Source organism: Engystomops pustulosus, chromosome 2 (genome assembly GCF_040894005.1).
Source record: "Engystomops pustulosus chromosome 2, aEngPut4.maternal, whole genome shotgun sequence".
Classification (NCBI taxonomy): domain Eukaryota; kingdom Metazoa; phylum Chordata; class Amphibia; order Anura; family Leptodactylidae; genus Engystomops; species Engystomops pustulosus.
Window position 1 is genome coordinate 206,182,261 of NC_092412.1, and position 24,920 is coordinate 206,207,180.

The following is a 24,920-nucleotide window of genomic DNA, read 5'->3' on the forward strand; positions in this document are numbered from 1 at the left end:
TGAAGCCACTTTTCACCTTCCTGACACGGCCCATTCAAGTGGTTATAACTTCGGCACGCTTTAACATATCCAAGTGATTTTAAAAATTTTTTCTTGTGACACTTTGTACTTCATGTTAGTTGAAAAATTTTGGTGGTATGTTTTGCATTTATTTATGAGAAAATCAGATGTTTGGTGAAAATTTGGAAAAAATTCTTGATTTTCGAACTTCAAAATGTTCTACTTTTTCCATACATAGTCATAACCGCAAAAAAAACTTAATAACTAACATTCACCGAATGTCTAATTGATATGGACATTGTTTTTTATGCATACTCTTATTTTTGTAGGATGTTATGGGCCTTTGAACGTTAGGTGCGATTTTTCACATTTTCATAAAAAAACGCAAAATCCTGCTATTGCAGGACCTGCTCAGGTTTCAAATCACTTTGAGAGGCCTAAATAAAAGTAAAACCCCATAAATTACCCCATTATAGAAAATACACCCTCAACGTACGTGAAACAACTTTTATGAAGTTTCTTAACCCTTTGATTGTTTTACAGGGGTTAAAACAAAATCGGATGCAATTTTGAAAGTAAAATTTTTTTGGCTAAATGAATGTGTTTTTAAAAAAAAATTACAAATTCTCAGTGGATAAAATACCAAAATGCTCCACAAACTTTGATACCCAATCCCTCCCGCGTATAACAATACCCCATATGTGGTGGTAACCTGCTGTATGGGCACACGCCAGGGCATCAAAGGGAAGCTGCGCCATTCAGAGCAGATTATTCATTATCACTTTATAATGGCTATACAATCTTTTTTGGCAATTTGGACATATAAGATCTTATTTTTTGCGACATGAGATGCACTTTACAAATACTTCATTTAAGTGGGTCATTAGCTTATTGATGAGATTTTATTAACTCTTGAATGTATGGGTGAAAAGAAAATTGTCAATTTTGGTTTCCTTTCTTTTCGTATTTTTTGGGGGTCGTACACCGGACACTAAAAATACTATATTATCTTTATTCTATAGGTCACTACGATTACGGTGATACCTCATTTATATAGTTTTTAATTTATTTTTACAATTTTACTGGATAAAAATGTTTTTACGGCATTCACCGAGCGGGTCCAAAAATGTTTCTGAGTTATTGTACGGATTGTTACGGATTCCCGATTCTTCTCAAATGCCCCTTGCACGCCGCGGTCAGTGTCAGGGGTTAACACCCGCGATCGGAGAAGTCTCCGATCGCGGGTGTTAAAGGCAGGTGTCGGCTATAATATATAGCTGACACCCTTTCAGGACCCGTGCCAGAAGCATGATGTAATAGTACAGCATTTTGCGGGAACGCACCTCCCGCGATGCAGTACTATTACGTCAAATGTCGGGAAGGGGTTAATGACCCTTGCACTGTATTATAACCCCTGTCATACTTTGTAATGCCTGCAATTGTGATACTTTGCAATCACTACTTAAGTAGGTAGGAAGGCAGGTAATGTAAAATAAACTATTATAAACTACTGAAAAAATTCAGAATGCTGACAAAGGCATTTTAAATATCAGCATAGCATAGGATAGTGAAACCTGTCACCAGCTAAATTTCACATTCCCGGTGACAGGTTCTCTTTAATAAAGAATAAATAAAGAATTTCCCCCAGGGGATCAATAAATAAATAAAGTTGTATTGTACCATATCCAAAAGACAACTCCCTTATATTCCTTAGATTGGTATAATCACAGGGATTACATTTTTTTTTTATTAGATTTTTAAAAATTAAAAACTTTTATACAGAAATAAAAGTCTTAATTTAGCCATATTCTGATACTAATAACTTTTTCATGTTTTGGCATGTGGATCGTTTGATCACTTTTTTATTAAAATTTTTATGAGTTGCAAAATGACAATAAAGTTGTATTTCAGACATCTGGGCGCTATTTTCCGTTGCGGGAATAACTGTTTTTATACGTATATTGATAGATTGGGACACTTGGGAAGCGGCGATACCTAACATGTTTATGGTATTTAACATTTACTGGCACTCAGGGACCTCTCTGTGGGCACCCAGGCCATCACCCCTGCACAAAGTTCGCTATACCGGGAAATGTTCTGTAGTTAGACGAAGCCCAGGATGTCCCAAGCTCATTACTATTTTAAGGTGTCACATGCTTGGCTCCCTGGGACTGCTTGAGAAGAGAGAAGGTGTGAACAGAGCGGGATTGTCAGTGGAGCTCCTGCTCCAAGCCTTCTGATTCCTCCTGGAGAACCTGGATGGAATCTACAATGATTTTCTTAATATTTCTACTGTACTGGTGCCCTCAAGATGCTTACACGATTGAACGCTGTGACAGGACAGAGTAGATAAAAAGCCTCTAATGTTTCAATTACCATGTTGGCACCTTGCAATGTGGGTTTTGGTAGTAATTTGAGCACTTGGTCTCTAAAATTAAAGGAACACTACATTCAAAGCTAAATCAAGTATAATTCAGCGGTGACTGGAGTGCAACATAATTGTTGGAACTTTGTAGCCTACTGCCTATAATAAGTGACATGAACAGTTTCAATCCTTTACAGAGCACTATTTTACATGGATGATGGTACCCGAGAATCTACTGTCCTATGTCATAACATTCCATATTAAATGTGCTCATATCTGTTGAATATTAAATTAGGACTATAACATCCATTGCATAAGCAGAACATTTACAAGTTGCGTTGCCATTGAATATTCCTAGTTCCGCCTGGCGTGATAACCTTCAGACATTCCATTGTAATACAGCAGTCTACAGTCTTAGCTTTGTCACATAAATATATGCATTAAGTTAAGAATATTTCCAGTCACCTTGGTGCATTTGACCTCTAATATTGTTTGACAATACAGTACTCTTAATGGGTCTGTTCATTTAGTGGCACAATATGGGTATTAGCAAATTAAACATGGCAGTATTGTAAAACTGACACTGTTCAAGGTTTTTACCTATCCTTGAAAGTCTGATTTACAGCACTTGTTTTAATAGACTGAACAAAACCCATAAAAGATAATACAAGAGTAGCTCTTAGGAGCTTTTGCAGCATGAACAGTATGGATTTATTTACATGCAGAATTATTATTAGATGGAATAAAGAATGGAAAATATTACATTTTATTTTGCTTGAACATCATTCAAATTAGGCCTTCATATGTCCCGACCTTCACGACAAGAATTGTTCTTTTATCCTCTTTTCCATCAAAATGTATGTAAACTGAGATGGATTCATATGGACACAAATCGACTGATATAGTTTTCATTTTATTTTCTAAAAGGGTCTCCAATTGAGGAATCCTGTGGGAAATATATGAATGGTGACTGTGTCAAATAACAACGTAGGATATACGTCTTCATATGTCTAAAATTTGGGATGTGTGTTATATGGTATACCATTTGGTAAAATGCGCTAAAGTTTGAAAGTGCACTAAACCATTGTAGATTCCCGGTGGCATTGACTAATATGACATGGATAACACCAGGGTCATTTTTAGTATTGGTGGTGTCCTAGGCACTTTCAGTGCTTACGACCCTATCGCTTCTGTCAAGCTAACGCCTCTGCACATAACTCCAAGCAAGTTATGAGAAGAAAGCAGGAGGAGTCTCTCCAATGATCCACTACAAGCATAAGATTCAGAAACGACTGTCGCTGCTGCGCTGGGGTCCGCCGAGTTGCGTAGGAGTTCACTGATCTCTTCCTTCCTAAGTATGGCGCGTGCGAGCAATTTTTTTTTTTTTTAAATGTGGCGGTTTTTCCGAAGCTGTTGGGTTTTCGTTCGACCACGCCCCCCGATTTCCGCCATTTGCATGCCAGCGCCGATGCACCACAATCCGATCGTGTGTGCCAAAATCCCAGGGCAATTCAGGGAAAATCGGCGCAAATCGGAAATATTCGGGTAACACGTCGGGAAAACGTGAATCGGCCCTTAGTAAATGACCCCCTATTTGTGTGCTATGGAAAACTCGATCTTTCACTCCAAGAAATTTCTTATATAACCATGCATCAATTATGAGTAAATTCAGTTTTTACCCTTACCAATTTGCTTCTTAGTGCACCAGGAGCAAAGCCATGACACTTGTTTTCTACTTTTTACAAAGAAAGTAATTGTGTAAAGGGTCATTGCTGGTAATAATCAAATATTTTGCAACCATGCTCAGTATTGGTAGAAGGTCAATACATGGAGGCATAAACCCTAGTAAAAAGAAAAACTACAGAGAATGGGGCAGATTTATCAAGCAGTCTGAAAGTCAGAATATTTCCAGTTGCCCATGGCAACCAATCACAACTCAGCTTTCATTTCACCAGTGCTCATGAATATTTTAAAGGGGAGCTGTGATTGGTTGCCATGGGCAACTGGAAATATTCTGACTTTCAGACACTTGATAAATCTACCCCAATGAGTATCATTCTCGCTGGCAAGGCTGGTAGGAAAGTACTGCTGCTCACTGAAAAATTGTTGTCTCATTTCAAATTCATTAGGAAACAATTTCAATGTGAAAATGAACTCAAACTAGCTAGAATAGGGGCATTCTTTTTCTATAGACAGATATTGTTCATTTTTCAAACTTGTGATCAGAAAATAGACATACAACATACTGCGATGCATCCAAGACTGGAACACAGTCTCATATTACATGCATAACATGTAACATATGTATGCTATGTGTGTAAATGAATAAGAAACAGATATGTGGGTGCGGGTGGAGGAAAGGAAAAAGGGGAAAGGATGGTAGGAGTCACAGGAACAAGGCTTTATAGATGAACACCCAATCACAGAGGAATGAAGGGGACATTAATTTTTTACATTGCTGTCCGGAATGTCCAGGACTGAATCATCTCTGAGCATGGTGTGCACCAACCTGCGGCAACCTGAGATAAATATCCTCTTCCAGATCATACCAGAACATTGTCTGGCAAGCCAATAAGCAAAGAGCTCTTATTTTCCTGTTTAGGTGATATTGGGAAAAGTTTGTGAAGCACAGTTGTGTGCTGCAGGTGGATTTGGAAGTTTTGCTGGGGATCTGTTAGTTAGAGCCTGTACAAGTAGTCACAGAAAGGAGAAGTGTCAGGAGGAGTTTTCTAAGTAAATGGATTACCTGGTGTCACAGTACCTGGTGTAGCAAGGTGCACAGGCATGCTTTATGTTAATCTGGGTAGCATTACATTGGAGCTTCTTCTTTCTTGTTGTACTATAGAGTCCATTGTGCTCCTGTCTAGATTCTGGTGCTTGATGATGTTGTCAAACTCCCCAAATGGACACACTCCAGTACAATACATTGGAGCACATTTATTTACCCGTCCGGAGGAGTTCATGAAGTAAGCAGTGTCCCAGGATAAGCAGTGTCCCAGTATAAGCAGTGTCCCAGGATAATGTCCCAGGATAATGCGCCCGATATCCTGCATGTGTCGCTTCCCAGCTCAGGTCCGCCTGAGTTTACCTTCTTCTTCCCGGTGCATGTAAGTGCATTGTCTTGCGACACAATTTGAACCTTAAATCCCGCTCTCAGTCCGAATTAGTTGGATCCTCTGACGGCCGATTTCTGCCGCATGAAAGCCGGCGCAGCTGCTCCACAGACCGATCACGTAAGACACAATCCCCAGTTAAGTACCTGTCACAGCGGAACAAATCCCGAAAACTTCGGAACGCGATCCGTGGACCCTTAGTAAATAAGCCCCATTGTATCCAGCATGTTGCATATAACACCACAACCAATGGGTGTTCACTACTTCCTATCCCTCCGCCTTCTGCAATACAAGAAAAGCTGAGGAAATCTATGGGCCATAGTCAAAAGTTTATGGTCAGATTCAGGGACAACCAAATTGTGTACATCAGGACTGATAAAGACAGGTTAGAATTATATCTGTGAAATGCTGTATTTTTGTTAATAACAGTGAAATAGAGAATGTGTTATTTTGTTATCCTGAGTATATTTAAACATGTCTTTGAGGAAATACCCCTTTAGTACATTATGTTGAAATGACTAAAAGTTTAAGCTGATGCACTGTAAGAGCAATCCTATTAAGAAGCTCAGCTAGCCATAGTAGTTCTCTGCTCTGCACCAATAAGGAGCAAGTACTCAAAAAATATTGTTGTCTGCAGATAGGACTGGTTTGGCTAAATAACAAATCAAGTCACCAGGCTTCATGAAAGTCGAGCACTGATTGCTGGAAAACTGCAATCTAAAAGCAGGCAATGGTGGAAAAGTATACCTTTCCTTTCCCATCAATTACAGTATTTTTTTTGGACTATAAGGCGCACCGGAATATAAGACGCATCATCAATAAATGCCTGCTAAAATGTTACGGTTCATATATAAGGTGCACTGGACTATAAGGCGCACCTTTGATTTCTGAGAAAATCAAAGGATTTTTTGTGCGCCTTATAGTCCGAAAAATACGGTATAAGTTTACTTTATCAACAAGGATGTAATGAAACATTGGAATTTTCACTGCACGGACTATGACTACTTTGAACATGAGAAGATCACATCCTTTTATTTAGGGACTTTCCAGTCTTAGCTGACTCTATCTTCTGATGGTGACAGGAAAGGAAACTGATTTTTATTTAAAACTGTTAAATATTCAGTGGAGGCAACCACAAAGCTGTCATAAGACCCATCTGTACAATGGATTGCAAAAGTATTCATATCTCTTGACTTTTCCAGATTTTTAAATGTTATAGGCGCAAATTTATTTTCTTGATATTTTATGTGGTAAAGCAAAGTATCAAGTATCATTAGTAAATATATATGTAATTTTTTCTTAATATAATTACCCTAAATTTGTGAAGGTCTCAGAGGTTTGTTAGAGAATACATAGCACAAACCGTAGCACAATAATGTTAAAAGTTAAAATTATGCTAAGCAGATAGTGGAAGAGGGAGTTATTCCAGTGAAACATCCCGTGGAGCTGCAGCATGGGGGTGCCCACCAGAGCCATTTTGGCTCATGCGCATAATTTTAAGACTTGATTTTAGAAGGAAGAAGACTGTGGATAACACATATAAGAAGATTACCACTGTCCAGTTGCTTGGATCTATCCTTGGTTTAGATGGCTATAACCTAATGGAATGGGAAAAATGTAAAAGAATACTTTTACAACCCACTGTATACATGGGCACTGCAGAACCCCACTACTCACCTGATAAACTAGCTTGTTCTTTTATTCAGTATACTGCATTTGGATTGTACCTCTTCTCTTGTGCCATATTCTTCTTTCTTTTTAAGATAGGGGAGACTGCCCTACAGTGCTGGTAAATGCACCAAAATTTACCTGGCCTGTCTATGGGGGACATTACAGTTAGACTGACTTCACACTGCCGCATGCTCAGCCTGCCCTAACACAGCCGCTTGCTGGGGAGGAGACACCCTCCTTTATAGTGAGGCATAGCTCCCGGCCGTAAATTTGGGAAAGCATGCTCTTTATCCCGTGCACAGTAAGATGGCACATGTGTATATATAAAATATTTACTGAATATATATATAATAATTATTGATAAAATAGCAGTCTCCTGCAGCCTCTCTTTCTCCTCCATGCTGCTTTAGCTTAGAGACTGAAAAAATATTACAGATGGCCATGGGAGTGCAGTCTGATCTTTAAAACTACTTATAACCTGTAGGTGTCACAGACATCTTACAGTTGAGAGCATGTGCTGTATAAGAAACTCATGTTCCTGACTATGACTTTAACAGTGGATATCTCTGGTTTTAAAGACCTATATAAACACAATCATTGCACAATACTTTAGAGTAGATCCTCTCCTCTTTAAAATAATTTGGGATTGTAGCACCAATAAAAAGTTCTTGATGTTAGGATTAGAGATGAGCGAACATACTCGTCCGAGCTTGATGCTCGATCGAGCATTAGCGTACTCGTAACTGCTCGTTGCTCGGACGAGTATTTCGCCCGCTCGAGAAAATGGCAGCTCCCGCCGTTTTGCTTTTTGGCGGCCAGAAACAGAGCCAATCACAAGCCAGGAGACTCTGCACTCCACCCAGCATGACGTGGTACCCTTACACGTAGATAGCAGTGGTTGGCTGGCCAGATCAGGTGACCCTGGGATAGACTAGCCGCTGCCCGCGCTGCTCGGATCATTCTCTGTCTGGATGCCGCTAGGGAGAGAGCTGCTGCTGCTCAGGGAAAGCGTTAGGGTGTTCTATTAGCTTACTGTTAGGCAGGAGTGATTCTTAAAGAACCCAACAGCCCTTCTTAGGGCTACAATAACGTTATAATTTTTTTTTTTTTTTATTTGCAGCTAGTACCATATTGTGAGGAATTAGCAGGGGGACTTGCTACCGTTGTGTTTAGCTCTTAGTGACACACATATCCACCTCAAACACCAAAGTGGGAAAATTTATTAGGGGTTTGAGTAGAATTAGGCACAGTCTGCCAGTTTCTTTTTATTTTACGTTTATTTTTTTCATAACTCAGCGTCATCTCATCTGGCATAGTAGTGTGCTGTAATACTTGGCTAGAAAATAGCCATAGGAGAATACAAACGTCTTAATTACGCCTGCAGTAGCGTTATATATATTTGATTTCTGGTTGATCTGCTGGTGGCTGTACTTGCTGCAGTGCATCTACTATCAAATTGGGAGCAATTTGGAGTCAGACTTGCGACCACTGTGTTTTAGTGACGCACATATCCATCGCAAAGACCGAAGTGGGAAAATTTATTAGGGCCCGGGGTTGTATTTCAATTAGGCACAGTCTGCCAGTTTCTTTTTATTTTACGTTTATTTTTTTCATAACTCAGCGTCATCTCATCTGGCATAGTAGTGTGCTGTTATACTTGGCTAGAAAATAGCCATAGGAGAATACAAACGTCTTAATTACGCCTACAGTAGCGTTATATATATTTGATTTCTGGTTGATCTGCTGGTGGCTGTACTTGCTGCAGTGCATCTACTATCAAATTGGGAGCAATTTGGAGTCAGACTTGCGACCACTGTGTTTTAGTGACGCACATATCCATCGCAAAGACCGAAGTGGGAAAATTTATTAGGGCCCGGGGTTGTATTTCAATTAGGCACAGTCTGCCAGTTTCTTTTTATTTTACGTTTATTTTTTTCATAACTCAGCGTCATCTCATCTGGCATAGTAGTGTGCTGTAATACTTGGCTAGAAAATAGCCATAGGAGAATACAAACGTCTTAATTACGCCTACAGTAGCGTTATATATATTTGATTTCTGGTTGATCTGCTGGTGGCTGTACTTGCTGCAGTGCATCTACTATCAAATTGGGAGCAATTTGGAGTCAGACTTGCGACCACTGTGTTTTAGTGACGCACATATCCATCGCAAAGACCGAAGTGGGAAAATTTATTAGGGCCCGGGGTTGTATTTCAATTAGGCACAGTCTGCCAGTTTCTTTTTATTTTACGTTTATTTTTTTCATAACTCAGCGTCATCTCATCTGGCATAGTAGTGTGCTGTAATACTTGGCTAGAAAATAGCCATAGGAGAATACAAACGTCTTAATTACGCCTGCAGTAGCGTTATATATATTTGATTTCTGGTTGATCTGCTGGTGGCTGTACTTGCTGCAGTGCATCTACTATCAAATTGGGAGCAATTTGGAGTCAGACTTGCGACCACTGTGTTTTAGTGACGCACATATCCATCGCAAAGACCGAAGTGGGAAAATTTATTAGGGCCCGGGGTTGTATTTCAATTAGGCACAGTCTGCCAGTTTCTTTTTATTTTACGTTTATTTTTTTCATAACTCAGCGTCATCTCATCTGGCATAGTAGTGTGCTGTTATACTTGGCTAGAAAATAGCCATAGGAGAATACAAACGTCTTAATTACGCCTACAGTAGCGTTATATATATTTGATTTCTGGTTGATCTGCTGGTGGCTGTACTTGCTGCAGTGCATCTACTATCAAATTGGGAGCAATTTGGAGTCAGACTTGCGACCACTGTGTTTTAGTGACGCACATATCCATCGCAAAGACCGAAGTGGGAAAATTTATTAGGGCCCGGGGTTGTATTTCAATTAGGCACAGTCTGCCAGTTTCTTTTTATTTTACGTTTATTTTTTTCATAACTCAGCGTCATCTCATCTGGCATAGTAGTGTGCTGTAATACTTGGCTAGAAAATAGCCATAGGAGAATACAAACGTCTTAATTACGCCTACAGTAGCGTTATATATATTTGATTTCTGGTTGATCTGCTGGTGGCTGTACTTGCTGCAGTGCATCTACTATCAAATTGGGAGCAATTTGGAGTCAGACTTGCGACCACTGTGTTTTAGTGACGCACATATCCATCGCAAAGACCGAAGTGGGAAAATTTATTAGGGCCCGGGGTTGTATTTCAATTAGGCACAGTCTGCCAGTTTCTTTTTATTTTACGTTTATTTTTTTCATAACTCAGCGTCATCTCATCTGGCATAGTAGTGTGCTGTTATACTTGGCTAGAAAATAGCCATAGGAGAATACAAACGTCTTAATTACGCCTACAGTAGCGTTATATATATTTGATTTCTGGTTGATCTGCTGGTGGCTGTACTTGCTGCAGTGCATCTACTATCAAATTGGGAGCAATTTGGAGTCAGACTTGCGACCACTGTGTTTTAGTGACGCACATATCCATCGCAAAGACCGAAGTGGGAAAATTTATTAGGGCCCGGGGTTGTATTTCAACTAGGCACAGTCTGCCATTTCCTTTTTTATTTTACGTTTATTTTTTTCATAACTCAGCGTCATCTCATCTGGCATAGTAGTGTGCTGTAATACTTGGCTAGAAAATAGCCATAGCAATAGGATAGCATCGTTTGGTTTTAAAAACTAAAAAACCCCAAAAAAAAAAAAAAAGTTAAAAAAAAAATACATGTTATAACTCTCATTTTCAAAATGTTTAACCCGAGGGCTAGGGGTAGAGGACGAGGGCGGGGACGTGGGCGTCCAACTACTGCAGGGGTCAGAGGCCGTGGTCCTGGGCGGGGTGAGACACCACCTGCTTATGAGGGAGCAGGGGAACGCCGCAGAGCTACACTCCCTAGGTTCATGTCTGAAGTTACTGGGACTCGTGGTAGAGCACTGTTGAGGCCAGAACAGTGCAAACAGGTGATGTCGTGGATTGCCGACAATGCTTCGAGCAATTTGTCCACCAGTCAGTCTTCCACGCAGTCCACCCATGTCACCGAAATCGGCACTCCTCCAGCTCCTGCACCTCAGCCTCCTCCCCCCCAGTCTGCCCCCTCCCAGCAAAATTTGCCATTTGAACCGGCATACTCTGAGGAACTGTTTTCTGGACCCTTCCCACAGTCACAAACCACTTGTCCGGTTGCTGATGAGCAATTTTCCGATGCCCAGGTTTTCCACCAGTCGCAATCTGTGGGTGATGATGACCTTGTTGACGTAGTGGAAGAAGTGTGTAAAGAGGTGTCCGACGATGAGGAGACACGGTTGTCAGACAGTGGGGAAGTTGTTGTCAGGGCAGGAAGTCCGAGGGGGGAGCAGACTGAGGGATCGGAGGATGATGAGGTGACAGACCCAAGCTGGGTTGAGAGGCCGGGTGAACACAGTGCTTCTGAGACGGAGGAGAGTCCTCGACCAGAACAGGTTGGAAGAGGCAGTGGTGGGGCCAGACGGAGAGGCAGGGCCAGAGCTGGTGCATCAGCGCCAAATGTGTCAACTAGTGAAGCTCCCGTGGCGAGGGCTCCTGCGGCGAGGGCTAGATTTTCAGAAGTCTGGAGGTTCTTTAAGGAAACACCGGATGACCGACGGACTGTGGTGTGCCACATTTGCCAAATCAGGATCAGCAGGGGTTCCACCACTACTAGCTTAACTACCACCAGTATGCGCAGGCATATGAATGCTAAACACCCCACTCAGTGGCAACAAGCGCGTTCACCTCCGGCCGTGCACACCACTGCTCCTTCCCCTGTGTCAGCTGATAGTCAGCCCCCTGCCCAGGACCCTGCCACAAAAACCCCATCGTCACCTCCACGATCCTCCACAGCATCCACCAGCGTTCAGCTCTCCATACCCCAGACGCTGGAGCGGAAACGCAAATATAGTGCAACCCACCCGCACGCCCAAGCCCTTAATGTGCACATTTCCAGATTGCTAAGCCTGGAGATGCTGCCCTATAGGCTAGTAGAGACCGAGGCCTTTCGCAGCCTCATGGCGGCAGCCGCCCCTCGGTATTCGGTCCCCAGCCGCCACTACTTTTCCCGATGTGCCGTCCCAGCCCTGCACCAGCACGTGTCAGACAACATAATCCGTGCCCTGACCAACGCCGTTTCTGACAAGGTCCACCTGACCACGGACACGTGGACGAGTGCTGCCGGGCAGGGCCACTATATATCTCTGACGGCACATTGGGTTAACTTGGTGGAGGCTGGGACCGAGTGTGACCCTGCGGCTGGTCATATACTGCCGACGCCGAGGATTGCGGGGCCTACCTCGGTCCAGGTGTTTGAGGCCTACTATGCCTCCTCCTCCTCCCACCCCTCCTCCACCTCCTCCTCCGAACGACCATCCGTGGGCATGGCGCCATCAGTCGGTAGCTCTAGGCACAGCAGCAGTGCCGTCGCTAAGCGACAGCAGGCGGTGCTCAAACTGCTGAGCCTAGGCGATAAAAGGCACACCGCCCAAGAACTATTACAGGGCATCACGGCGCAGACTGATCTGTGGCTGGCACCGCTGAACCTGAAGCCAGGCATGGTTGTGTGTGACAACGGCCGTAACCTGGTGGCGGCTCTGCAACTCGGCAGACTGACACATGTGCCATGCCTGGCCCATGTGTTAAATCTGATAGTTCAGCGTTTCCTCAAGACATACCCCAATCTGTCTGATTTGCTCACGAAGGTGCGCCGCATCTGTGCGCATTTCAGGAAGTCCAGCACAGATGCTGCCACTCTCAGGGCAGCGCAGCGCCGCCTCCAACTGCCCGCTCACCGACTGTTGTGCGATGTGCCCACGAGGTGGAATTCAACACTGACCATGTTATCCAGAGTTTACCAGCAGCGCCGAGCGATTGTAGACTGCCAGATGTCAACTTCCACCAGAACTGGTAGTCAGGTCAGTCAGCTTCCTCAAGTCTACAATGAGGAGTGGACGTGGATGTCTGATATCTGTCAGGTGCTGAGTAACTTTGAGGAGTCAACACAGTGGCGATGCCGCCATCATCAGCCTCACCATCCCGCTGCTTGGCCTGTTGAAAAACTCTCTGGTCAGCATGAAGTCGGAAGCTTTGCGCTCCTCACAAGAGACAGGGGAAGAAGATTCCCTTGTTGATAGCCAAAGCACCCTTAGGTCTGTTTCTCAGCGCATATCGGAGGAGGTGGAGGTGGAGGAGGATGAGGAGGAAGAGGAGGAGAATGTTGGCGAGACACAAGAGGGGACCATTGTTGAGTCCTACACTGTTGAGCGTGTATGGGCAGAAGAAGAGGAGTTGGAGGAGTTGGAGGCGGAGGAAATGGACAGTCAGGCCAGTGAGGGGAGTGAATTCTTACGCGTTGGTACTCTGGCGCATATGGCAGATTTCATGCTAGGCTGCCTATCCCGTGACCCTCGCGTTCAAAGAATTTATTCCAGCACCGATTACTGGGTGTTCACTCTCCTGGACCCACGGTACAAGCAAAATCTTTCCACTCTCATCCCTGGAGAGGAAAGGAGTGTGAGAATGCATGAATACCAGCAGGCCCTGGTGCACAAGCTGAAACAGTATTTCCCTTCTGACAGCGCTAGCGGCAGAGTGCGTAGTTCTGCGGGACAAGTAGCGAGGGAGAGTAGGCGAGCAGGCAGCTTGTCCAGCACTGGCAAGGGTACGCTTTACAAGGCTTTTGCCAGCTTTATGTCACCCCAGCAAGACACTGTCACCTGTCCCCAGTCTCGGCAGAGTAGGGCTGATCTTTACAGAAAGATGGTGAGGGAGTACGTAGCTGACCATACCATCGTCCTAAATGATCACACAGCTCCCTACAACTACTGGGTTTCAAAGCTGGACATGTGGCACGAACTGGCGCTCTACGCCTTGGAGGTTCTTGCCTGCCCTGCCGCTAGCGTCTTGTCAGAGCGGGTTTTCAGTGCAGCTGGTGGCATCATCACCGATAAGCGTACACGCCTGTCGACTGACAGCGCTGACAGGCTGACGCTTATCAAGATGAATAAAGCATGGATTTCTCCTAATTTCAAATCTCCAGCAGGTGAAGGAAGCTCAACCTGAATAATTTATCCACTCCTCCTCCTCCTCATTTTCCTCCTTCTCCTCCTCTTTCTACAGTAAAGCAGAGGAAACTGGCTGTTTTTTGACAGGGCCCACTGGCTCTAGGTATAGTACTTTATGCATTTAATTTTTCTGGAGGGCCACCGACACGGTCCTCTGTTTTAAACAATTTTTGGGAGTGCCACATACAGGCACTCAATCTATTCAATTTTTCTGGAGGGCCACCTTTCCGGTCCTCTGTTTTAAACAATTTTTTGGGACTGCCACATACAGGCACTCAATCTATTCCATTTTTCTGGAGGGCCACCTACCTGCTCCTCTGGTTTAAAAACTTTTTTGGACTGCCACATACAGGCACTCAATCTATTCCATTTTTCTGGAGGGCCACCTACCTGCTCCTCTGGTTTAAAAACTTTTTTGGACTGCCACATACAGGCACTCAATCTATTCCATTTTTCTGGAGGGCCACCTACCTGCTCCTCTGGTTTGAAAAATTTTTTGGACTGCCACATACAGGCACTATCCAAATTGAATTGTCTCCATAGCAGCCTCCACACGTTGTCTCCATTGCTACCTCCAAAAGTCGTCCATATAGCTGCCTCCATACATCGTCCCTTTATCAAACGAGGTTTGTCAGGCCGAAATTTGGGTTGTTTTCATGGATTCCACATCAAAGTTGTTAACTTTGTCGCCACCCTGCTGTGTTATCCACAAAATACACTGGCAAACTTTTACCATTTACGGATATTATTTCAGCGCTTCTTGCGCATCTGTTTACATTCCCCTCACCCGCCATATCCGCCATACGCTACTACACTTGATCTTATACAAAAGGTTCTTAGAAGTGCTGTTTGGGGAGTAGCCTAGAGACAGGGGCTTGGATTGGCGAAAGCTCGCCTGGCAGCGGAGCGCCAGCTCCATGCGCATCATGCGCTTCTTGCGCATCTGTTTACATTCCCCTCACGCGCCATATCCCAAACTTATAAGAACGCTACTACACTTAACTTGGTGCAGGCTGGGACCTACCTCGGTCCAGGTCTCAAAGGCCTACTATACCTCCAAATCCTCCCACCCCTCCTCCACCTCCTCCTCCTCCGAATTACCATCCGTGGGCATGGCGCCATCAGTCGGTAGCTCTAGGCACAGCAGCAGTGCCGTTGCTAAGCGACAGCAGGCGGTGCTCAAACTGCTGAGCCTAGGTGATAAAAGGCACACCGCCCAAGAGCTATTGCAGGGCATTCCACATCAAACTTGTTAACTTTGTCGCCACCCTGCTGTTTAAGCCACAAAATATACTGGAAAACTTTTTTCATTTACGGATATTATTTCAGCGCTTCTTGCGCATCTGTTTACATTCCCCTCACCCGCCATATCCCAAACTTATAAGAACGCTACTACACTTGATCTTATCCGAAAGGTTCTTAGAAGTGCTGTTTGGGGAGTAGCCTAGAGACAGGGGCTTGGATTGGCGAAAGCTCGCCTGGCAGCGGAGCGCCAGCTCCATGCCAAGAACCAACTAACATAGTTTTAACTGCAGCACCTTTAATCTACTACTAGTTCACTGCCTCCATACATCGTCCCCTTATCAAACGAGCTGTGTCAGGCAGAATTTTGGATTGTTTTCATGGCTTCCATGTTAACTTTGTCGCCACCCTGCTGTGTAATCCACAAAATATACTGGCAAACTTTTATCATGTACCAATATTATTTGAGCGCTTCTTGCTCACCTCCTTTGGTTCCTCTCTGCTACCCATTGGTTTGAAGCCTGAGTCCATTTAGGGTATGTCGCCATGCCACTCTCTAGCCTTCCGCTGCTGCCGCTGCCTCTGCATGCCGTCCCCTATAGTGTCAGGGTCAATTATTGGATGTTTTAGATGCTATCTAGCTTCATTCTGTCACTCTGTCATGGCCATGCTGTTGGCCATAATTTTGGCATAATGGTGCATTTAAGCAGCCTCAGAGGCATCCATGCATGCTGCCCCTGCTGTTTCCTGTCCATTTCCGTGGTGTTTCCATCCTTTTCTGAGGTTCCCAGGTGTTTGGCCAAGCTTCCCTGTGCAGAGCCTTGGTCCCCTTGAAAAATGCTCGAGTCTCCCATTGACTTCAATGGGGCTCGTTACTCGAAACGAGCACTCGAGCATCGGGAAAAGTTCGTCTCGAATAACGAGTACCCGAGCATTTTAGTGTAAAAAAAAATGGAGACTCTTCATGCAAATATAACTGTTCTGATTTTCTAGCAGTAAACAAAAACCTTGAATTGGGAGGAACTGAAACACAAACTATATGAGTGCATTGTGAAAATTAAAAAAACAAACAAAAACAAACTAAAAAAAAAACACTTTGATTACCTCTTAAAGGACACCTGTCAGCTAATTAAAATGAACACACTGCACATACTAATGAAAGCATAGCTCTAGCCCTCTTTCACTTATGTTACTGTGAACAGCCTGTCTTTATCTGAACATACCCTAAAGCTCTGCCACACTGTAGCACATAGCTGTCCAATCAACTGAGCTAACTTTCAGCGGTCCACCCTATTCATGAGGAGGGTCTAAGGCTGTCAGAGGAGGCAGTGATTGCAGCATCAAGCCAGGCAATCAAGCGCCATCTGGCGTGGGAGTGACAGAAGAGAGGGGACTGCCTGGACTGCCACCCTCATGAATACGTTGAACCACCAGATGGTCCACATTTGGGATATTACATCCTTCGAAAGAAACTTAATAACAAACCTTGGAGTGCATTTTCTTTAATCCCCTCTAAAAATAATAATTTGGGGGCTTAAGCATTTTTTTTGGTAAATATAACTCACTATTCACTAATGCTATTACTTTCTATGAAGCATCTGTACATGCTCAATATAACCTTTGGTAAATTTTTTCAGTGGTGAATATTCAAAAATACTGTCATTTGTGGGGGGTTTCAACTTTTCTGGTACTTTTCAGTTTTTACATGTGATTTCACATAAAAACATCAAAATCTGTTCTTCAAAAGCTTGATGAGCCTCCTTCCTTTCCCCTCTTTTTTTAGTAGTTTGAGGGGTGCAGTTTTAAATTTGTGGAGAGTTTCTAATAAGTAGAACTTTAGAAACCCCTACAAAATATAAAAATAAAAATGAAATGGCACCTTAGATAATTGAATATGAAATTTCCTTTAAAATAAGGAAAATTGCTGTTCAAGTAGAAAGTCTTCCAATGTTGTAATAAAGTCATGTTAAAAAAATGATGCCAACATAAAGCAAAGATGATTCCTGATTTTCAACCATTCCTGATTTTGGCTCACAATCATCAGTGACCTTATTAGTCGATAAGGTCTTACAACTACTTATGCAACTTACTGACCAAAATACTGCCATGTAAATGCTATGCTATGCAGGTGATGTTGTTCCGCGGAAGAAGACATACTGCACATCTTTTGGGAATGTCCAAGACTGCAGCAATCTTGGAATATAATAAGACACTGGGTTCATGACATGATGGGTCACGATCTGACAGACAACCCCTGTTTAGCCCTATTTCCCATCTCAGACATGTCACGGTCTATGTATAAAAAAAAATCTGTGACAAGTCATCTACTGAATGTGGCCCATGCTTGTATCCGTATAGGTTGAAAATATGATAGGTCTCCTTCTTCTCTACAGACTGGCTTGGAACTTTGATGACACTCATCTTTCCTTCCTGGTCCCCAATCTTTTCATTCTTCTCTCTTTTTCTTTTAGCCCAACTTCTTATGCCTTATATGCTTCAGTAATGGTCTCCCAGGCTGGGAGCTCTTTTTGTGTGTTCCTGCTAGGGGTGTAACCTTACACCCTAAATTGTTTGTTATTTGTCCTTACATGTTTCAGACAAATAATAAAGTTTAAATATGAAAAAAAACTGCATACCTGTGAAATGTCACATTCACACAACTACAAGGGCACATTGATGTCCTCAAACTCTGAGACAGACTAGAGAGCTTCTGGATACCTGTGAGATGTTTATCTCGAATTAGTTGTACAACATATGACACATGCTTACTTGAATTCAAACCACTGAAAATATTTGAGGGTAAAATTTTGATGTGTGAGCTCATTAGATCAATAATTTTGCTACATAACCACCTCATCCAAGTTTGCACGTTGCTAGTTTATGACCAACACATTTCCTTTTTACTTACTTCCTTGTCTTCTGTGAGATTTCAGTTTGAATTGCACAAGTTTCTGGTAAGGAACTAGTGATTTATATGTGATCATTATTAATAACGTAAAGCTTCGGGCAGTCCAAATGAGTAACATCAATCAAGCCTATCAGCATAAAAATATAGGAGTAACGGAATATATCTGAAGTAGGACCTCTTATCGAGCTAAACTGATGTTTTTGAGATGGGATCCCTAGAATATTATGCATGAAGAAAAGGGTAAGTAATTGATACTGTTTGTCTCATATAAAGAAATAATTTGCTATGTGGATACTTCAAACTTGCTAATGTTTCACAAAATTTCGAAATCCATAATGTTACATGATTATTGATGTATGTGTTCTAAAAGATATACAGATATGCTATTTTATATAATTATTCATTTAATCATACTGAGAACTTATCAAGAACCATAAAACAATTTTTGCAATATTTGGTCAATTTTAAGATTAAATATTTTTTTGTTGTCGGTTTGTATTTTGCTAATATATTGCCTATTTAGGTGAGGTATGTCATCTGGACAAACTCTTTATAGAAGCAGCTACCCCAGTGATCCACTCAAAACTGTGGAAATGTCAAATATAAAAAATAGTTACACTAAGCAGAATGCAGTGGGAGGTGCTCTATGTAGAAGCTCTACAGTCTATCTCAGAGTTTTTGGACATCAATTTGCCCTTGTAGTTATAATTTGAAAGGGGATATTCAAATGAGAAAAAAATACTAAACTTTCATTTAAGTGGATGTGTAAATATACAGTATCTCACAGAAGTTTATGGAAATAATTATACAAAATAAAGTATCAGGTGCACATCAGTCCACACAAGTGAGTACACCTTTAAGTGAATATGGTGAAATTGTGCCCAATTATCCATACTCCATCTTGAGTCTTAGTTTTACAAGGTCTCAGATGTGAAACAGGAACTGGTGTGTTCAATTTGGAGTCACTGATCTCTCACACTCTTACTGGTCACTGGATATTCAACATGGCACCTCATGGGAATAAACAGAAATGTTTTTTCTACATAAAGATGACCTAGTCTGTAAAAAGATTGCCAACTCCCTGAAACTGAGCTACAACACAGCGCCCAAAACCAAACAGTGTTTTAACAAGACAGGTTCCACTCAAAACAGGCCCGGCAATGGTTGACCAAAACAGTTGGGTGTACATGTTCAGCATCCTATCTTTTTAAACAGACGTATGTTTGCTGCCAGCATAGATTAATGGAACCATGTCCTATCATTTGATGAGACCAATAAAAAGTTATTTGGTTCATATAGTACCAAGCGTGTGCGGTGAGGAGGTAGTATCAAGGTGAGTAGAGCCACTACCAGTGTGTCTTGCCTAAAGTCATGGTGGTGGAAGTTGCATGGCTTCGGTCTGTGGGAGGAGTGAAAGAGGATTCCAGCGGTAACCTGAAAAGCTCTAGAGAGTTTAGCCAGTGCTAGAAAATAATGGTGGCCAAAGAACATATTGAAACTTTCACTATGGGTGAGCTCACTTTTGAGTGACACTTTTGACTCACATTTAGACTTAATGTGGGACATTTATTAGAAGTGTCTGAAAGCATAACTGTTTTAGTCACCAAAGGCAACCAATCAGAGCTCTGCTTACATTTTCCCACATCAGTTTAGAATTAAAACTAAACACTTTTTGGTTTCCATGGACAACTAGAACAGTTTTACCTCAAACACTACAGCTAAATCTCACCCAATGACTGTATGTTGAGTTATTTTGAGGGCACACCAAATTTAGACTATTATATAAGCCCTAAACCAGTAGTATCAAACTTTAATATATTGAATGTAGTGCCATAAAAAGATATAATAAAGTATTTAAATAAATATGAGGGGTGTATTATATTATATACTAACTGTAGCTCTTGCGATGCCCATAACTACTCTTAGCTATACCTCTCTCTTTATCTATATTTCTCCGACTGTCGCTCTGTCTTTTTGTCTGTCACTCTCTGACACTCTCTTTCTGTCTTTCTCTCGGACTGTATTTGACTGTCTCTGGCAATCTGTCTCTGACTGTCTCTCTCTCCAACTGTCTTTGTCTCTCTTTGTCTGTCTGACAGTCTATCTGTCTGTCTCTCTGTTCGTCTCTCTGTTGCTCTGTCACTCAATTTTTTCCCTATCCATATTATCTCACACATAAGCTGCCTTATATTTATTGCCGATAGTAACCAATCAAAGATCAGGGCTCATATTAATGACCTGTGGCAAAATAGCAACCAATCACAGCTCAGCTTCTAACTGCCACAGCAGCCAGCAGGCAATAGCGCCGTATATGGTTGTTAATAAGTGTATTTGGAAAATGCATTCAGAGGGGGGGGGGGGGTGGAGCAGCTGTGCAAATTTAGTGCAGGATTAGAGGTGGTTCAACGGAGGTGAAACTATACCATATAGAGAGGGGGAAAAGAAAGTGCGAGATTCATGTGTAGCTCTTAATTAAATGAAGTATCCTAGTTAGATAAAAATTCTCACCTTGTTGATATCTTTATAACAAGCATGTACAATAATTGTAAAGAAGAGCTGCTCGGGAGATGGAAGGCGCCACAAGCTATAATTGGTGAGAATTGTTGGAATTGTCAGAATTTCTTGCTTCTCCATATCCTTTGCAAAATTTTGTGATTGTAAGCATGACGGTGCAGATTCCTTTAGTGAACATATGATAAAACTAATAAATCTGTTTAATAAACTATACAACAAGTGTTTTATTTTCAAGAACAATGGAAATGTTCATATAGTCATATGTTCACATTAATTTTTCATCTTAAAATCACTATAGCTGAAATAACTAAAAATCTGCTTTTTAACTAGAAATTTTAAGAAAACTTGCAAAATATAGTGATTACACGCATATATTTTTGAAACCCCAAACCAAATGATTAGCACAAAATGATAGAACAACATTTGTCTATGAGATTTCTTTATGCGAACCCACTCCATTTACAACTCAATATAACCTCAAAAAACCGCATGAGTGATATCTGGTCCATAAACATTTCATTACACCATTTTGTTCAAAATTAAATCTCCTTTTATTAATTATTACCATCTAAAACAACAGTATAACAGTATGACTTTGAAGTACAGTAAAAGGTAAGTTGTCCTCGGGAGTTCCACTAATGCATCCCCACATAACAAATCAGCAAGTGAATATTTTATATCAGGATATATTGCCATGCAAAGCTATTGGAAATCTGCTATAAAATGCCAGTGCAACAGTACATGATAATCCAGCACAACATGTTCCTGTAACATATTATTAAAGTGCTATGTGCCTTTCCTACAGTAGATATAGTAGCAATCAGCTTACCCATGCTGTGTGTTGTGTGGACGCCGGTACCTTGACTAAGCAAGGGCTAATATTAGCAACAGGAGCAGATAATATTTGGGTTATCTGGAGGCTGTGAAATGATCCCTCTATGCAACATTAAAGAGAGCTATAACTTTGGATCCATGGCACCTACATTAGAATTTTCTCTTTAGTATGACACCAGGATTCTGTTTCTAGGTGTCAAACAAACAAAGATAATAACTGTTAAAGTGACAGTGTCTGTATATGAAGATATTTACCAAAAGTTGTATAGCTGCAATGAAAATGGCCCTTTAGCGCATAAAAAGTTACTTTTATTCATGACTTTTATTAAAAAATATACACTAATAGAGTAAGGACCATAAGTAAGAGTCTATGCAACAAGTGAAGTTAAACAATACAGTGAGAGTTAGTTGTGTTAAATTGGAACTAAGTGGTGTAACAGAATAGTGTTGATTAGCGGGATCTTGGGTCTAGCTCCAGTGACCGCTATATCTTGTGATATAGATATCAATAGGACAAACTGTAGAGTAGACTGTGTATGTTCTGCGATATGAGATACAGGAATGAATTCATACCTCGATACTGTATAATATAAAATATTAGAGTGAAAAGAGTAATGTTATCACAGGACTCATAATAATGACTCTATCTTACAGCCACAGAGTTATCTGAAAATATATGCATGAGAATCACACAGAAATCTCTAGCCAAAAACATTGTAAATCAATAATTGATAACAAAACACCACTACTACCACTACTATGTATTTTTTAACATGCACTCTCACTTTTTCTATTAAAAATCCTTATTCTATTAGTGTATATTTTTAAAATAAAAATCATGAATAAAAGTTCCTTTTTATGGGCTAAAGTGTCTTTTATGTTGCAGCAATGCAACTTTTGGTAAATATAATAATGAATTTAGGCCTGGCCTAAGAGGTGCTCTATGAAATATCTGATCTTTAATGTTGTGTATATAAAGATCGCACACCAAACTTCACTATAACCATGAATATCTTAGGTTCTCTGGCACCTAGAAATACAATCCTGAAAATTTTTTTTTTGCAGCTTCCACCAGAACTGTGATTCTAAATCAAAAGTTGTAGCTCTTACTATCTAGGACATATTAGATACATCCTTGTCCACCAAGGTGACAAAATTCTACAATTACTATTACTTTTGAAGCTGTTGTACTACAGTCTGAGCTTATTAATAGACTTTTCTCCTAGGAGCTATTGTGTGTACTTATTTCTTTCTTACAAAACATACATACAAGTTACGTAAGTTTATGGAATAGTTACCATAGTGTTGTGCAATAGTTACAGTAACCAGTTCCTTAATGTAAAAAGAGAGCAGATTTTAAACTCTACAATAAACTCTATAGTAGTTTTCTCAATGAACAGACAAAAAAACACTTCATACTCACCTCTTCATACTCACCGGGTGTTTTCTGCACAATGGAGTAAACACCTGTTGCTAACACTCGCAATTGGTGCCCCTTGATGTAATTGGGGAGCAGCAATCCATTGCCATGACAGCCTCGGGTCACACAAAGATCCGAGTCTGTCATGTTTTAGGCTATCTATTACAATGTATGATTTGCACATCCCTATACCATACTGTAGTATAACAGTATATGGTAGGATCAAACAGACAACCCAGGGTTAAAGTACCCTAAGGGGTCTGAAAAATAGTAAAAAAAAAAAAAAATGAAATCTAATTAAAATGTACGATCTATCAAAATATAATAAAGTTTTTTCCTGGCGTTAAAACCTGTAACATAAAAAAGTGCCCAAAGTTACAAATTTAACTTTTTTGCCATTTAGGGAAAATATAAGAAATTCAATAAAAAGTGATCAAAAGGTCATACAGTACTCAAAATGATAGCATTGAAAAAGTCATCAAAAGTCACAAAAAATTATACCACACACCAAAGTATGAAAACATTATTAGCGCCAGAAGATGGCAAAATGAAGATGGTTTTTTTTGTACAGGAGGTTTTAATTTTTGTAAATTTATGAAAACATTATAGAACCTACACAAATATGGCTTCGATGTGATCATACTGCCCCAAAGAATGAAGTAGACATGTCATTTGGGGTGTCAGTGAAAGGCGTAAAATCCAAGCCACCAAGAAAATGGCACAAATGTGTTTTTTTTTGTCATTTTCAATGCATTCACAATTTTTTTCCGCTTCATAGTAAGTGGAATATTAAATACCATCATTAGGAATTGCATATTGTTACGCAGAAAAAAAAGCCATAACACAGCTCTTACCAGGGAAAAACTAAAACGTTATATATTGAAAAATGAAGTGAAAAATGAAAACTGTATGGGGGTAGTGTTCCTCACTGTATGGGGGTAGTGTTCCTCACTGTATGGGGGTAGTGTTCCTCACTGTATGGCGCTAGTGTTCCTCAATGTATGGCAGTAGTGTTCCTCACTGTAAGGCCGTAGTGTTCCTCCCTGTATGGCCATAGAGTTTCTCAATGTATGGCGGTAGTGTTCCTCACTGTATGGCGGTAGTGTTCCTCACTGTATGGAGGTAGTGCTCCTCACTGTATGGCCATAGTGTTCCTCACTGTATGGGGGTAGTGTTCCTCACTGTATGGCGGTAGTGTTCCTCACTGTATGGCGGTAGTGTTCCTCACTGTATGGCGGTTGTATTCCTCACTGTATGGCGGTAGTGTTCCTTATTGTATGGCGGTAGTGTTCCTCACTGTATGGGGGTGGTGTTCCTCACTGTATGGGGGTAGTGTTCCTCACTGTATGGCGGTAGTGTTCCTCACTGTATGGTGGTAGTGTCCCTCACTATATGGCGGTAGTGTTCCTCACTGTATGGCGGTAGTGTTCCTCACTGTATGGGGGTAGTGTTCCTCACTGTATGGAGGTAGTGTTCCTCACAGTATGGCGGTAGTGTTCCTCACTGTATGGCGGTAGTGTTTCTCACTGTATGGCGGTAGTGTTCCTCATTGTATGGCGGTAATGTTCCTCACTGTGTGGGGGTAGTGTTCCTCACTGTATAGGGGTAGTGTCCCCCACTGTATGGCGTTGGTGATCCTCACTGTATGACGGTAGTTTTCCTCACTGTATGGCGGTAGTGTTCCTCAATGTGTGGCAGTAGGGATACGAAATTTGTAAAGCTTTTATAATGTTTTCATACATTTACAAATATTAAAACCTCCTGCACAAAAAAACCCACAAAAATTATTTTGCTATCTTCTGGC

The 24,920-nt window shown here is 41.4% G+C and overlaps 1 protein-coding gene across 4 annotated transcripts in view; it reads left to right on the forward strand.

Moving 5' to 3' along the window:
• The first annotated feature begins 18,378 nt into the window (after positions 1-18,378).
• Positions 18,379-24,920, forward strand: part of LOC140119166 (interleukin-5 receptor subunit alpha-like) — a 40,514-nt gene continuing 33,972 nt past the window's right edge. For all 4 annotated transcript variants that reach the window (XM_072137915.1, XM_072137917.1, XM_072137916.1 and 1 more), the window contains exon 1: positions 18,379-18,588. Coding sequence is in view for 2 of the 4 variants with exons in the window: in XM_072137916.1 (XP_071994017.1) it covers positions 18,573-18,588 (16 nt within the window). In the remaining 2 variants the exon portion in view is untranslated. The remainder of the gene's footprint in view (positions 18,589-24,920) is intronic.